Source organism: Mytilus galloprovincialis, chromosome 4 (genome assembly GCF_965363235.1).
Source record: "Mytilus galloprovincialis chromosome 4, xbMytGall1.hap1.1, whole genome shotgun sequence".
In the NCBI taxonomy this organism is placed as follows: Eukaryota; Metazoa; Mollusca; class Bivalvia; order Mytilida; family Mytilidae; genus Mytilus; species Mytilus galloprovincialis.
Genome location: NC_134841.1, coordinates 57,372,779 through 57,389,935, shown reverse-complemented (window position 1 = coordinate 57,389,935; position 17,157 = coordinate 57,372,779). Strand labels below are relative to the sequence as shown.

Below are 17,157 nucleotides of genomic sequence, written 5' to 3'. Positions count from 1 at the left end.
AATAAGTGGGGAACGAGTCACGGAGCGGGGGGTATTCTTACTTAGCACGACTCGCGTGCAACCTCTAGGTAATGTTTTGATATTATTTGAAAATTCTTAAAGTTAATCGAAGTAAGAAAATGTAAAATGCAAAAAAAAAATCTTGAAATCGAAATGATGACATATACCACGGGGATGGTATATTGACGAATTGAAACATAATTATGATAAGCAAAGAGAAGAAATAGTTGAAAAAAATCTTCAAATTTTTATACCCCACAAATTGGGGCTTATAGCTTTTCGGTCCGTTAGTCCGTCCGCTTTTTCATGGTTCATCGTCTCCCGTCCCCAAGTTGGGGATGCTTGGCCGCGCGGATAATCGTCTCCAAGTTCCGGTTTAACTAACTTCCATAAACAATTAGCAACATACGCTAGGCCTGAATGATGGAAAATCTATGGATGCGTATACTTTAAGAAATATGACTAACACATACTTTATATAAAGTTTCAACTTCAAACCCAGAATAATGACCTTAAAAAGACGCAAAATTGATCTCAAAACATAATTTCGATTCCTAATACAAAATGTCTACTTCGCACCAGATATTATAACTCTAAACAAAAATTGCGTTGACTTTTAACTCAATTTTGTTAAAATTTTAATTTAAAATAGTTAATCAATAAATCGTAATTATAACTAGAATCGGAACTCGGGGACGAATAGCCGCGCGTCTAAACGTACCCAATTTGGAGACGGGAAGCCACTATTAATCGGATCTTCACGAAACTTTGTACACTTGTTCATCATATGCTGATCTTGGAGCTTCGACAAAAAATGTGTGTATTCTAATTAAGGGCACAATCTGATTAAAATACAGATCCTGTGTCAATTCTTTAATTTCTTACAGATCCTTGTAAGCAAAGCATTGACACAGGATCTGTATTTTAATAAGATTGATTACGGGCACATCCAAACACCACCGTCTTACTTTCTAGATTAAGTTTTATATATCCATCAGTATACACCTTGCCTTTTTGGTGGTCTACTTTTTTTACAGTCCGATAATAGATAATAATTTTGGTTGTAGGTGACGACCGACATTCAACGTTGTTGCGATATCTGGTTGCAGCAGAGCTTTATCTCAATGCCGAGCAATATGCCAATCATCCTGTTCTTCGCGAAGCACAATCTGACAATAGGATGTTCACCGATCATATAGATACAATTTTTTCTTTATTACTAACCGATGAATCTTGTGATGAATTTGATAGAGTATGATGTAAGAATTCCTACGTAAAATTTGAAGCAAGGTTAACATGCCGGAATTTCCGTTGGTCGTCTTTGATTCATCTTTTAGCTCTTGTAAACATCATGGACAGGCCAATATTTTCTGTATATCCATCTGTAAATGAAGGTTTTCGATCCTTGTTTCACAGAATAATTTATCCTGTACGACAATATAACTATTCAGAAAGCAATAACAACCAACCAACATTTGGAATCATGTGGACACGTGACGGCGATTTGGATTCACGTCAGGGATTCCGTTTTGAACCAAACCACTTCGCGTTGATGGTAAGACCGGAAGAAGTGACCAATGTTGGTAATGACCAATGTATGGGTGACACAGACAGCATGGATTATGAATCGTTTGCTACATCGAGGGACAGTATAAACGTGGACCCAGACACACTTTTTGTCTCAGATGACACAAATGACGACACAAACCTTAACCATAGCTCTAATATGGATATCGATATTAACTCTATTCCCGTAAATTTAGAAAATAGTCCAATCCCTGACGTTATTCCTATCGTTAATGAAACTGAGGCAGACGCAGACACGGCTACATGTGTCAGTTCGACAAACCCCGATTTCTTGTCACATGATGTTGGAGATATTTTTGGCTCCATATCGTCGATCACGGATGAACAAAAACATGTATTCCTGAAGGATCATTTTTTTCCTGATGAAAATTATACTGATTTTATAAAACAGCATATTACAAAGGGCAAACAGAAAAGGCAATATACATTAAGTTTTCAAAGATCTTGGTTAACGCAATATCCATGGTTAGTCTATAGTCCAAAACAACAAGGAGGTTTGTGTAAGTTCTGTGTTCTATTCCAACCAAAGAATGAACGAATAAAAAATGCAGTTTTGGTAAACCGACCCTTCACTAATTTATCAAAAGCAACCGGAAAAGACGGCGTCTTGCAGACTCATGCAAACTGTCAGTATCACAAAGAGTCTGTGTCACTAAGTTCTGAGTTTCTTAATAATTATTCGAAACCCCAAGAGAGTATCCAGTACAAACTTTCATCAATAAATGAGAAAAACTACAATTTGAATTGTCATATACTTCACAAAATCGTCCAAACTATCGTACTTTGTGGAAAGCAAAACATAGCTTTGAGAGGACATCGGGATGATAGTACAACGCCAAGTCAAGCTACTAATAAAGGTAATTTCCTAGCCATTTTGAACTTACTTGCAAAGTCAGATGACACTCTAAAAACTCACTTGGAAAGTCCAGGAAATAAAAATGCAAAATACACATCAAAGACGATTCAAAATGAGGTAATTGAAATCGTAGGTATGTACATTAGAAACAAATTGACCGCACAGCTAAAGGACGAAGGAGCTGTTTTCACAATCATAGCTGACGAGACAACTGACGTATCTAACCATGAGATGCTTGCATTATGCCTACGTTTTGTATCAGCTAATAACCAAAATGTTGAAATTAAGGAAATTTTTTTCGACTTTGTACATTTAAATAGAACATCTGGCAACAAAATAGCTCAATGTATTATTGATTCGCTCAGTCGTCACGGAATAGATGTCAACAAATGCAGAGGACAAGGCTACGATGGAGCAGGAGCCATGTCATCGGCAAGAGTTGGGGTCCAGGCTCGTATTAAAGAAGTATCTCCATTAGCACTGTATGTTCACTGCAACAGCCATGTTTTAAATCTTAGTATTGCTGGAGCTTGCAAGATACCTTCTGTTCGCAACATGATAGATTCTTTAAATGAAGTTTACTTCTTCTTCCATAATTCCCCAAAAAGACAAACCTATTTTGAACTTGTAATCGAACGGCTTGAAATTCCTTCCAACGTGAAAAAAATCAAAGGTCTTTGCAAAACCCGTTGGATTGAAAGACATCAATGTTATGAAACTTTCTATGAACTATATACAACCATATGCCGTACATTTGAAGGTATTTTGAACTTAGAAAATGCAGAGGCTCTTGTTGATTTACCTCATGGTCAGTGGGAATGGGACAGAGAAACAAGGACAAAGGCACAAGGTCTCTTGCATACTATGGAAAGTTCCATGTTTATCGTTGCTTTTGTCACTGTGAAGAATTGCTTGGAAGCTATTAAACCCGCTGCCGTAAAATTACAGAAAAGGGAGCAAGACATATATTCTGCTTACCAATACATAGACAATGCTAAAACAACAATATCTCAGTATCGTAAAGATATCGATGACCTTTTTCGAACTTGGTTCAAGGATGCTGAGGCACTTGCAGCTCTAGTTGGTACAAAAATAACAAAACCAAGAATAACAGGTCGACAGACAAACAGAGCTAATGCTACGAGTGATTCTGCAGAAGAATACTTCTGTAGAAATATGGCTATTCCATTTAGTGACCATTTAGATACTGAGATGAAAACCCGGTTTCAATCTCAAGACAGAGTTGGTGTTGAGTTGTTTGGATTGCTTCCAAGTTCTTCAAAGTCAAGCAGTGATATTGAGGATTTTGTTAAAAAACTGTCTTTTTGGAAAGATGATTTAGTCGCCCCTTCATCTCTCAGATCTGAGTTGCAGTTATGGAATAGGTTTTGGGAGGGAAAGGATCCACTGCCAGACAGTTTACTCGGATGTCTGAACGTCGCTGATGAAGACATATTCCCAAATATCAGGAAACTTCTAATAATTGGTTGTACATTGCCAGTAACAAGTTGTGAAGCCGAGAGATCCTTTTCCACCCTACGTAGGACAAAAACATATCTACGAAACAGTATAGGAGATGAAAGACTGGCAGGACTTACCCTTATGAATGTTCACGGAGATGTTGACATCAACATTGAAGACATTTGTAAACTTTTTATCCAATCTCATCGAAGACGTATGTTTAAAAACAGTCTACTTACAGCAAATGATTAACAATTTACACATTAACTTCTTTACCATTTTGACTTTAATCAATCTTCAGTGCTGAACTTGTACTAGTTTTTGAATTGATATCTTCCACGATAACATATAATATGGGTACATGCATATTCATTTTTATATTGGAAAAAACATCTTTTAGATGGAACATTTTGTTCTTGTTCAATTTTGAAAAAAATATATGTACATAATTGTCAGAGAATTAAATATCGGAGTTGTAGTTATTACTCAGTCAGATCAGTCTGTTCTATATTTTGTGTTTGAGTCATTAAATTAAATAATGCATTAAGACAATCGAAAGACGATTTGAGTTTGAACCATAAATGTACTACTTTTGAACCATCTCCTTGTTCAACTTTGCTGACAGACATTTAGTTGATCAGCCTTTCTGTCGTTCGTAATCGTCCGTCAAATTGAGGTTTACCTTTGGTTTTAAACTGATTTCTCTGAAACTTGAACTCGGAATGGATTTTCCAATCTCTAACCGGATTTATCATCCGTTGCTCTCCCACATAGGACAAGGGGCCGCCGATAACTCTGTTTGGAAATTGCGGATCTTCGTCATATGTACACTTATACGTCAAATATGTTCAGTCGGAACTTAGTTGCTTTAGAGCCACATTCCTTTGATCAACTACATGACTGGTGATACCATATTTAATATCAATAAGCTTCGATGACGACCGAACTAGAACTTGTGGTGCGATGGCCTAGGTATTATGGCACCATATATAACCTTTTTATATCAGCTCCACTGTTTAAAACTTTTGCATGGTACTAGTATATCGCGGAAAACCTGTTTTTGCTCAAAATTGTTGAACTACATATAAAAAACATTAAAAAGTATGGTTTCAAAAAACAGAAATTAAGTGCCAGGAAATCGTCAGAATGCAGGATTTTGCAGCATTTTTCTCAGAGCTTCTGGGGGCCTTGAGCGGCCCCGTACCCCCTGCCGTAAAACGACCTCTACGAGGTCGGTAGAGTCGCTTTGCGACTCTGATTTATCCAGCACCCCCCCTTTCGTTTGAGGCTGGATCCGCCCCTGGACCCTTTATCTCAGGGACAATCCCTCATTTAAGGGATACCCAACATGTTGGGGTTGTTCAAAACCTGTTTGATTGATCCTTGTGAAAAATAAAGAATAATACATTGTACTCTATTAAATGATTTGGTAAATTATGTAATTGAATAGATAAATAACACATGTTAAAGCAAGTGTAATGTCAATAAATTAGTGAATAAACTACTATTTATTATCTTTATGGTAGTACTGCATCATTGAACTTTGTCAATCAGACATGCTTTTATTCTTAATCTGTGTAAGAACCTCATTGAAGGTGAAATGATTTGACAATTCTACAACACAAGTCTAGCATGTTAGAATAATCTTGAGAGAAAATGTTTTTGATTGGCTCTTTAATTTGATCACAAAAAAACACTGAATTTGATTGGCTGAACACGATTGTCTCCCTAGGACACAGTTCAAATGAAATTTTTCATGTAAATCGTGTTTTAGAGGTTTTTTCACGATCACGATCGTGCAATCGTGAAAAAGGGTCAAAATCTTGTACTACACGCCTAAATCGTGAAAGTTGGCAGGTATGCAAGAGACCAAAATAACACAGAAATTAAAGAACCTTAGTGAGCACACTCACATACCCCACGTCCCCACATTGTCATTGGACAAATTAAATAAGTATAAGAAAAAAAAATTGTATAAGAAAAAATATTGAATAATAATTTCCTGTCAATATACATAGGATGTCCTTATTATCTACAAAATTTCATGAAATTCTGTTGTGTGTTTTCAGAGGAGTTGAGATGACAAACTGTTGCAGAAGTACATTGAAGCAAATAAGTTCAAAGGGGCATAACTCCTAGAAAAAAAATTGATCCGTAATTTCCTGTTGATATGCACATCTACATAGTATGTCCTTATTATCTACAAAGTTTCATGAAATTCTGTTGTGTGGTTTGAGAGGAGTTGCGATGACAAACTGTTGCAGTAGTACATTAAAGTAAATAAGTTCAAAGGGGCGTAACTCCTAGAAAAAATATTGAATCGCAATTTCCCGTCGATATGCACAACTACATAGTATGTCCTTATTATCTGAAAAGGTTTCGTGAAATTCTGTTGTGTGGTTTGAGAGGAGTTGCGATGACAAACTGTTGCAGTAGTACATTAAAGTAAATAAGTTCAAAGGGGCGTAACTCCTAGAAAAAATATTGAATCGCAATTTCCCGTCGATATGCACAACTACATAGTATGTCCTTATTATCTGAAAAGGTTTCGTGAAATTCTGTTGTGTGGTTTGAGAGGAGTTGCGATGACAAACTGTTGCAGTAGTACATTAAAGTAAATAAGTTCAAAGGGGCGTAACTCCTAGAAAAAAAATTGAATCGCAATTTCCCGCCGATATGCACAACTACATAGTATGTCCTTATTATCTGAAAAGGTTTCGTGAAATTCTGTTGTGTGGTTTGAGAGGAGTTGCGATGACAAGAAACAGGACTGACGGACTGACGGACGGACGGGTCAAAAACATTATACCCTCCGCAACTTCGTTGCGTGGGGTATAATTAACAACTGTAGGTCACAGTACAGCCTTTAACAATGAGCAAAGTCCATACCAAATAGTCAGCTATAAAACCAAATTTCAGAAATCCTTGTATAGTAGTTACTAAGAAAAATGTGAAGAAAGTTTTCAATTCGGCAATCATGTGTAAAATGAGCTCGTAAAATGGTAAAAAGTGTTCGGTAAACAGGAAGTTGTTGAGTGATGAATCTGAAAACACATCACACAGTATAACTGACCTATATAAACCCTGAAACCAAATTTCAGAAATCCTGGTATTGTAGTTCCTGAGAAAAATGTGACAAAAATTTTCAACTTGGCTATCATGTGTTAAATGATACAAGTGTTCAGTAAACAGGAAGTTGTTGAGTGATGAAACTGAAACCATATCACACAGTATAACTGACTTATATAAACCCTAAACCCAAATTTCAGAATCCTTGTAGAGTAGTTCCTGAGAAAAATGCGACAAAAATATTCATGGGACAGATGGATGGACTGACGGATGGATGGACAGACAGACAGAGGTAAAACAGAATACCCCCTCTTTCATAAAGAGGGGGTATAAAAGCAGGGGTATAATTATGAATTAATAAATCAAACTCATGACCACAACATTGTACTGATAGTATCCAAAAGTGATCCATATGAATAATGAGTATAAAGGGTACTTACAGTTACATCACCGCCAGAATCCTCCATCTTTCTAGAGTATTGGAATTTACTCACTTCATTTTTTGTAAAATATCTATAAAAGAAAAATGTACTCGATTCATAAATTTTTATCAAAAGGGCCATACCAACAGCTCATACTATTAACCCTAACCATTACAACATTTTCATGTAAGGCAGGCATACTAAATATGACTCATAGCTTACCAAATTCTTTCTGATTAAATTTAGAAAATAACCCTGAATACTTAAAACTAGAGGCTCTAAACAGCCTGTGTCGCTCACCTTCGTCTATGTGCATATTAAACAAAGGACACAGATGGATTCATGACAAAATTGTGTTTTGGTGTTGGTGATGTGTTTGTAGATCTTACTTTATTAAACAAGCTTGCTGCTTACAACTATCTCTATCTATAATGAAAATTGGCCCAGAAGTGACAGTAGAAATTTTTTTGTAAAAATTTACAAAATTTATGAAAAATTGTTAAAAATTGACTATTTGATTTTAAACATTTTGACTGGAAAGGACAATAACTCCTTAAGGGGTCAATTGACCACTTTGGTTGAGGTGACTTATTTGTAGATCCTACTTTGCTGAACATTATTGCTTTTTACTGTTTATCTCTTTCTATAATAATATTCAAGGTAATAACCAAAAGCTGCAAAATTTTCTTAAATTATCAATTCAGGGGCAGCAGCCCAACATCAAGTTGCCCGATTGGTCAGAAAATTTCAGGGCACATAAATCTTGACCTAATGAACAATTTTATCTCCAACAGATTTTCTCTAAATGCATGGTTTCACAGATATGAGCTAAAAACTGCATTTTACCCTATGTACTATTTTTAGCCATGTCATCCATCTTGGTTCACAGGCAGGATCATTGGACACATTTTTTAAACTAGATACCCTAATGTTGATTGTGGACAAGTTTGGTAAAATTTGTCTTAGCAGCTTCAGAGGAGAAGATTTTTGTAAAAGATTACAATTTTTTTTTTAAATTGGCTATCAAGGGCAATTACTCCTTAAGGTTGCACTTTGTAAATACAGCTAATTCTCAAACCACGCCTCTTTTGGGGAGATTTAGAATATTCATAGAAAATTAATTTTGTTTACATTCTGGTTCCCAGTTATGCTCTCTGTGCTCCATCTTATAGAGACATAACTCAGGAATGTTACCAGTAAATATACATGTGCATATTGTTTACATTGAAATCTGTGGTAACCCTTCATTCGAGGTAGGGGTAGTTAAGAAAATTAGTGTTTGTTTAAACTCTGAAAAGTTCAGGGCATATAACCGTTGAAAATATGCCACACAGCTCTATATTTTGACCTTTGAAAAAAATTGTAGTGCATATGAACTTTCAATTCTAGGATAAGATTATTTTCAAAACTTCATAGTAAAAGTGGTACAGTTTTAGCCGTAAAAGGAGTTCCTATGGGAAATTGCATTGTCAATATTTACAGAAATGCAACCTTAAGGGGTCAACTGACCATTTTAGTCATGTATTAGAACTTACTGTTGAATTCTCTCACTAACATGCTTCTCGCCAAATCTTACATGGAGATCATACACTGGTGAGACAGAATTAATCTGGAGGTCTACAAACTAGTTAAGGCCTATATGTATCCAAATTTTCAAGAATTATATATAAACCATATACATACCTGCCAACTGTCACTATTTGCGGGGGATTTCCCCCATGGAGGCTCCAAAATTGAAATTTTGAAAGAGCAATTTTGTCCATAATTTAAACAAAACAATTAATTTTACAATGACTTTAGGCTTATAAAAGTATGAAGAAGCCACAAAACAACATTAAAATGTATTTGCAGGCCCCCTTGAAGGTTTTTCGGGACTATGACAGCCATCTTGCACGCAAAACCCCCATGGGCATTTTGAAAAGTTGGCAGGTATGCATATAAATCTTCAAATTCATAGAAAATGTTCAGAATGAGACTGATTCAAATCATTTCATATGAAAGAATTAGATATAACACTCAATTACAAAATTAAACAAGCAAATAATTGTATCCCAAATTGATGAAAGAAGCAAAAGACAGGTAAGAGGGTTCATGAACTTGTTTTCATAAAGGTTATCAAATTCCTCTGAATATCAAATAAATAAATATCCCTTCTTATTTTTCAAATTTTTAACAGACAGGAAGTAACCATAGGAAATAAATAAAATCAAAGCGCTGTAAGCGCTGAAGGCAGTTAAACCAAAAACCAAGGCAACCGTAATTATGAAAACTGTGGCAATGTTGCCTCAACATTAAACATTCATATATAGTACATTCATGTTTATCTAATGATTTATTTATCAAGGCAAATAATTTATATGTTATCAAGGTTTCAAAAGCAATGCATATATCAATGTATATTTTTTATGGTGTGTCTGCAGTGGTACAAGTTCCCAATGATTGCAGTTGCTCTACTTGGTAGTTAACCTTGGTTTTATTTGACTGCTAGAAGTTCAATTTGACTTAGTATGAACATGTAATAGTATGAATGGACTGGTTTCCCTGGAAAGAAAACTGAGTTTGTGTTCTATAGTACAAAAGTTATGAGACACGAATCAGACAAATGTTCACTACAACAGGGATCAAAGATGAGGTCTGACTGACTTGCCCATAGTAAATGTAAATGATTTGTTATTTTGTCCCATACATATGAATATATATAATTTAGGGGTGCGGATCTCAACGGTTTTCAAGCTCTCAAACAGGTAGGGGTAGGCAGAGGATTTAGGGGGCAGGGGGCCCGGCCCCCCCTTTTAGGGAAAAAATTTGGTTGCTTATATAGGGAATCACTGACGCGTGACTGGAGCGGGCCCCTCTTAGGTCAGTCAGTGGGCCCCACTTATGAAAATTTCTGGATCCGCCACTGGGGGTAGGGGTGACCCTAGGGACTTCCCCTACATTTCATTTTATTTGTTATATTGTCCAAATAATTTGGTAAAAAAACAATAGTGTATTGCCATATGACCTAGCTTTTCTATTGAAGGGTTTAACTTGCATTAAGTCATGTTCAGACCCTCTAACAGAAAAGAAAGGAATATGGAGTAAATGTGCACGAAACATAATCGCACAGAGTCAATGCATAGAAAAAATTCTAAAAGACAATGGTCAAAGTTGCTGGAGGGTCTTCAACAATAAAAGAATCAATAATACCGTAAAACAGGGTCAAGATGATCCCTATTGTCGACTGAAGCAGTACTAGTACTTAAAGTACAATCTGTCACTTTATTTAAATCTAGTCATAAAAAAATAACTATAGTCCAAGCACAATACAATTAAGACAAGAACAGACAAGACAGGTCCTGTATTAATGATTATGAGAATTACGATTTTTGCTTTATCCTACATATCGGTCTTTTAATGTTTTCCATAAAACCTAAAAGTCTTAAATCACAATGAATCTATGTTCTTGCTTTGAGACCAGATTATTGTCGAAAAATAGCAAACAATTAATTGCGTTTTAATGTCGGAAAGAGTCCGGGAAACTTTCAGAATGCACGATTTTTCGTAATTTTTCTCAGAGCTTCTGGGGGCCTTGAGCGGCCCCCAAACCCCTCGTCAATTTTTTTTTTATATATATAATTTTTAAATATATTTTGCCTCACTATTAGATGAGGCTAGTTACGGCCCTGTTTACAATACTAGTGTTTATATTCATTTACCATGCATAGATGTATTTCTTCACCTGCTTGGATTTATTTTGTAAATGATCGTCAAACCCGGAATTACCCTTATCCGCTTCCGGAATCGGATCCGATTTTGTAAAATGTTGTCTTCACGGCCGCCATTGTTATGTGTTTACAATGTTGTTTTTGTCAATCAGATACGATTTTACTCGAATTTATATAATATTTGTCGGCGATTTTCTGTATAAAGCTAGCGGTTGAACAAAATGAACATCGCCGTCATGAATAATAATGATAAAAATAAGTTTTTAGTTCGTTTAATTGGAGACTTTGGTGAACGTTACATGGTGAAAAGGTTTGCAAAGTAATTTCTTATTTTCTTTCAAATGTAAAGCGACTACGTCGGGCGTAGCTAGAAACCAACTATCATAATCGAAATTCCGCTTGCAAAAGTGGAAGGTCGCGGACCTCGGACCACCGCTAATTTGCACACCTGCCTCCAAATTGAAAAGCTACGAAAATTTCTTTTTCTAATTTGAAATTGCCGCCAACAGCATAAACAGTTGAACTTATTATATAATAGACTACTGACGTAGTTGTACTACGTATTGATGACAAACAATATTCCTACGACTTTTGTCATTTGGGAAATCTAAACTGCTTGTCTTAAGAGATTTTCGGCGATTAAATATTTCATACAATTGTTCTTTGACATCTTAGCTAAAAGCACAAGTCATAATGAACTACACAAGGATTCTTAATAAGCACTACTTCCTATGTGTAACTTTAAAACTTTTGGATAAATCGACGATCATTTAAGGTTTTTCTGGTAATTTTTTTTGTAATCCAGAATAAAAAGTATTAAAAAAGTGTTCAATTAGTTATATATAACATAGTAACAAGCTAGATAATAACAATGGCAAGTATTTCAGGATTTATTGGGTAGAACACAAATCTAGGGTGCTCGCATAATGCAGCTTAACTGCATAAAAATCATAATTATTTATTGATACATTTGTATTTGCTTTATCTCCAGTGGAAAATATTTCATGCATGTTCATCATCCTTTTTGTATTTAGCATGTAGCTTCCTACCAAGAACCACATGATAAATGATTCAAAGATAAGATGTATGCTTAATAACACAAATGAAATGCATTTTACATATGTGTGTGTATGCATATTTGAATTGCATACAAGAATAACCTTTCTGTCCTTATTGAAACACTCCATTATTTAGGATACATTCTTTATCAGATTCCTTTGTCTCCTCTGAAGGAGGCTGCAACGATCTCATCAACTGAAATAAAAAAAAACATATTTTGTTGCTGAAACATATTTTATGGATACAGCAAATTTCTTGAATAAATTGTCAAGCATGTAATCTGCTAATCTCCTAAGTCCTTTAAACTGATTCTGGAAAAAGTTCCTTTAGTTATAATCCTGTCATAGTCATAACTTGTTGCTATTATCCACAGCTATGACTTATATGAAAGCATTGATATCATGCAAAACCATCTTCTCCAACAAATGCTAGGGGAATCTTAAACTAGCAGTTAGGCCTGCTCTTTTACTTTGTGTAAAACTTCATAATGACTTTGAGATGAAAAGAAAACCAATCAAAAGCCCAGTTCCAATGCATTTTACTTTGTCATGAGAGTATGTAGTAATTATGTGTCATGAATTGTAACTTTTCAATTCTATAAATAATTCAGTTCATAGATGGTTTTATAATGTGTTTTTTCTTTTAAACCAACATTATGCACAAGAAAAAAAATTTAAGCGAGGCATGTCAGCAAAACTCAATAAAGAAAGTCTTTAAATGTTCAAACTTGTGATTTCATTATACAATAAATATTATTACCTCTGCATTAGGGAATAATGTTTGCATCCTGGCATTAAAATCTGGTAACCTTTCATAATCTTTACCTCTGTATATAAATACTTTATTCTGAAATAAAATAAACAACTACTTATACAACAGAAATGAACATCGTTTATGATCAGGATTATAAAACTTGCTACACTATAGCAACTCCCAGTGCATCTGTTTTTATGAAAACATAACATGAATGGTCCAGGTCATATTTGGTTTTTTTTAAGAGAAGACAGGAGGTTTTTGTGGTAGCAAACCATACATAGTGTCATAAATCAAATTTATTCGTTCAGTGTATGTTCACTTGTTTGTGTTAATATGTCTTTTAATTGAGTAAAGCCATTTCAAATGATATTTTATTGTGCATCTTTCTGTGTTGTGATGGTACACTATTGTTTCAGGTAAGGGTGAAGGCTGGTACCTATTAAAACATTTAAACCTTCTGCATTTGTTTGCATCTATCCTAAATCAGGAACCTGATGTTCAGTGGTTGTTGTTTGTTGATGTGGTACATAAGTGTTTCTCGTTTTTTTTATATATAGATTAGACCATTGGTTTTCCTGTTTGAGTGGTTTTACACTAGTAATTTTGAGGGCTCTTTATAGCTTGCTGTTCGGTGTGAGCCAAGGCTCCATGTTGAAGATCTTACTTTGACCAATAATGGTTTACTTTTACAAATTTTACTTGAATGGAGAGTTGTCTCCTTGGCACTCATACCATATCTTCTTATATATCTATAGGCAATTATTAAACATAAAATTAAGGAGATGTGGTAATGAGACTTTCAATCAAACAAGTATAATAATCTCTAAAACAAGAAAAAACATGTGAATTCGTGATTCTCCAATATATCCTTCTTACTTGCAAATATGATGGAAACCCTCTGCCAAAATATCCAACTCGGAAATATTCAGGGTCTGGTCTGAGTTTTGATATGATATGACTGTACAAGTCTGCTTGTCGTCTCTGGGGAAAAAATAAAACATAACAAGAATGTGTCCATAGTACACATATGCCCCACTCGCACTATCATTTTCTATGTTCAGTGGACCGTGAAATTGGGGTCAAAACTTTAATTTTGAATTAAAATTAGAAAGATCATATCATAGGGAACATGTGTACTAAGTTTCAAGTTGATGTAACTTTAACTTCATCAAAAACTACTTTGACCAAAAACTTTAACCTGAACTTCGCACTATCATTTTCTATGTTCAGTGGACCATGAAATTGGGGTCAAAACTATAATTTGGCATTAAAATTAGAAAGATCATATCATGGAACAAGTGTACTAAGTTTCAAGTTGATTGGACTTCAACTTCTTCAAAAACTACCTTGACCAAAAACTTTAACCTGAAGCGGACGGACGAACAGAGGCACAGACCAGAAAACATAATGCCCCTCTACTATCGTAGGTGGGGCATAAAAAGAAGTGTTATATTTGATTAACCAGGCAGGGCGCAGCTTTATACGACCGCAGAGGTCAAACCTTGAACAGTTGGGGAAAGTATGGACACAACATTCAAGCATGATACAGCTCTGAATTTGGATTGTGATCAAATTTTTGACATAATATGTGTTTCTCGACACAAAACAAATGTCAAGATCTTACAAATTTTACAAATCTTATGCAATTAAAGGTTTCTTTTTCAAACTTTTCAAAAATTGAAATCTACTACCACCCCCCTTTTTTTTTGCAATAAGTCCAAAACCATACATTTCATTATACATTATTTACAGGTAGTGTAAGGGAGGTAAATCCAAACATTGTTTGCTAACTGTTTTTTTGAATTACCTACCTTACACTGCTTTTAAATTGTCTTAATTGTCTATTGACCAGAAAACCTGTTTTCCCCCTTTTTTGCCCCTAATTCCTATGTTTTCCCCTTTTTTTGCCCCTAATTCCTAAATATTTTGAGCCATAACCCCCAAAGTCATTACTAACCATCCCTTAATGGTATGGAAACTTATGGTTTAATTTCAGAGAGATTCATCCACTTGAACACAACTTTTTGTTTGAAAACTACAAAAATACTTATTTTGGGCCCCCTTTTTGCCCCATAATTCCTTAACTATTGGGACCATAACCCAAAATCAATCTGAACCTTCCGTTAGTGGTATTGAACCTTCTGGTAAAAATTTATAGAGATCCATTTACTAAATCTTAAGTTATTGTCTGGAAAACCTAGTTTTTCCCCTTTTTTGCCCCTAATTTCGCTTTTTTTCGCCCCAAATTCCAAAACATTTTGAAACATAAACCCCAAAGTCATTACTAACCATCCAGTCATGGTATGGACACTTGTGGTATAATTTCAGAGAGATTCATCCACTTAAACACAAGTTATTGTTTGAAAACTACAAAAATTCTTATTTTTGGCCCCCTTTTTTAGCCCCTAATTCCTAAACTATTCTGACCATAACCCCCAAAATCAATCAAAACCTTCCGTTAGTGGTATTAAACCTTCTGGTAAAAATTTATAGAGATCTATTCACTAAATCCAAAGTTATTGTCTGGAAACTAAATGCGTCTTCGGACGACGACGACATGATACCATTATACGACGCAAATTTTTTTTGGTGTTTTGTGGCCGTATAAAAAATAAGTTAAAGATTTATATAATAACTGGAACAAACCAAAATTATAGTGCTGAAGTACATAGTTTTTTTGACAAGTACATTTTTCCACATATACATCCTTTTGTAATTTGAATATCTGAGTATATATCATTAGTAGATTCCCTGATATGGAAATAGATATGATATTAAGAATGTTCACCTGTTTGTATTCTTCAAGGTTGAAATGAGGCCTGGAAGATATAGCTACTATCAAGTCAGTGACATTAGGATTATTATTGCATCCATAAAAGTCTTTAAACATGTTACTTTTTACTTTTAAATTAACAATATTTGAGACAATTGTTTATCAATGGTCATTGTACAAATAAAAAGCATTGAAATGTTTCCTCCTCTTCTTTTTCAAAATAAATCTAGTGGCATATAGATGCAACCCTTGCTTTTTTGTTTTTTGTGACGTTTGGTTATCATTCAATTATTTTTTTTTTTATTAAATTGCATACCTGGTAGTCATTAATTGACTTACAAATTTTTATGAAAAAAATTATTCATGGTTCTATTTTAATAAGATCATTAATTTCATAAAAGAAGATATATTGAACATGTCTTATAATTGAAAAAGTACATTTTAACTTACAAGTATAACACTGAGACGTTCATAATCAAACAATTCTTGTTCATATAACTGGGCTAATTCTTTACACAGCTGAATACCCTTTTCCCACATCTGTAAAAAAAAACAAAAAAAAACCTCTGTAAAATATAAATGAGGTTAAATTTCAGCATGAAGTAAAGATGCATCTTTAACAAACAAATTCAAAATTGGCATGTCAACTGATATCCCACTATTTCTAAATCCTGGTATAATTACTGTAAATTCACGTTTTTTATCATTGGATCAAGATGGGTGTCTCAAGATAAAAACTTGCATTAAAATTTTGATAGTATTATATGTATACAGCATTTCCTGAAATCTTATAAATAAACTTGCACATGTATCTTTTGTCCAATTACAATAATAATTTCTAAACTTATAGAATTTATGGAATTTACTTAGCTTTCTGAACTACTACATGTACCACTGTTACATAACCAAAAGTCAAAATAATATTTAACTGTTGATATAAATTGTTTTTATATTATTTAGATTTTTTTCTATAAATTTCATACAATAAATTAAAAAACAAAAAGACCTGAATGAAGAAAAGCTTTTGAGCTTGTTTGATCAATAAACAGAAATAATATGTACTTACTTTTCCCTTGTCAAAGTAGCCTACAATATCATAGTATAACATTTCTTTGAGCTGTCTCTGTGTCTGTGCCTCTAGATGCCAATTACATTGTAACATCGGTGGTAAGGATTCATCTGACCACTAAAAAGTTATACATTAGTATTAAAGTTGTGTAATAGTGTCAATTTTCTCAATTTTTTTAATGTTCTTTTTAATATGAATATTTTTTATAGATCTTGTTTTTCTGTTGAAGTGTCGATCTATCTATTATAGTTCCAAGATGAAAGGGGAACATTTGGTTCGAGACCACAATTGTCGTCCCTTGATTTTCGTTGTTCACAATTATAGTCCCTAGTGTTGACAGTGGGTTACTTGCCATTAATTTTTATACCGCTTCCAAATTTATTTCTCCATGTTTAATA

The 17,157-nt window shown here is 34.3% G+C and overlaps 2 protein-coding genes across 10 annotated transcripts in view; one reads left to right on the top strand and one right to left on the bottom strand.

The window, feature by feature from the left end:
• Window positions 1–17,157, bottom strand: part of LOC143072513 (dedicator of cytokinesis protein 1-like) — a 125,159-nt gene that overhangs the window by 20,614 nt on the left and 87,388 nt on the right. For all 9 annotated transcript variants that reach the window (XM_076247467.1, XM_076247459.1, XM_076247464.1 and 6 more), the window contains 7 exons: window positions 16,757–16,876; window positions 16,141–16,230; window positions 13,794–13,898; window positions 12,921–13,007; window positions 12,302–12,356; window positions 8,931–9,012; window positions 7,414–7,486 (listed from right to left, as the gene is read on the bottom strand). In XM_076247467.1, the coding sequence (XP_076103582.1) occupies window positions 7,414–7,486; window positions 8,931–9,012; window positions 12,302–12,356; window positions 12,921–13,007; window positions 13,794–13,898; window positions 16,141–16,230; window positions 16,757–16,876 (612 nt within the window). The remainder of the gene's footprint in view (window positions 1–7,413; window positions 7,487–8,930; window positions 9,013–12,301; window positions 12,357–12,920; window positions 13,008–13,793; window positions 13,899–16,140; window positions 16,231–16,756; window positions 16,877–17,157) is intronic.
• On the top strand, window positions 386–4,156 carry LOC143070927 (52 kDa repressor of the inhibitor of the protein kinase-like). The gene has a single exon (XM_076245026.1). It carries the CDS (start codon window positions 1,352–1,354, stop codon window positions 4,154–4,156), a length of 2,805 nt encoding a protein of 934 aa, XP_076101141.1. The 5' UTR covers window positions 386–1,351.

Bases quoted from the DNA above. Each gene is read 5' to 3' on its own strand.
- LOC143070927 (XM_076245026.1), top strand. From the start codon at position 1,352: ATGGACAGGCCAATATTTTCTGTATATCCATCTGTAAATGAAGGTTTT.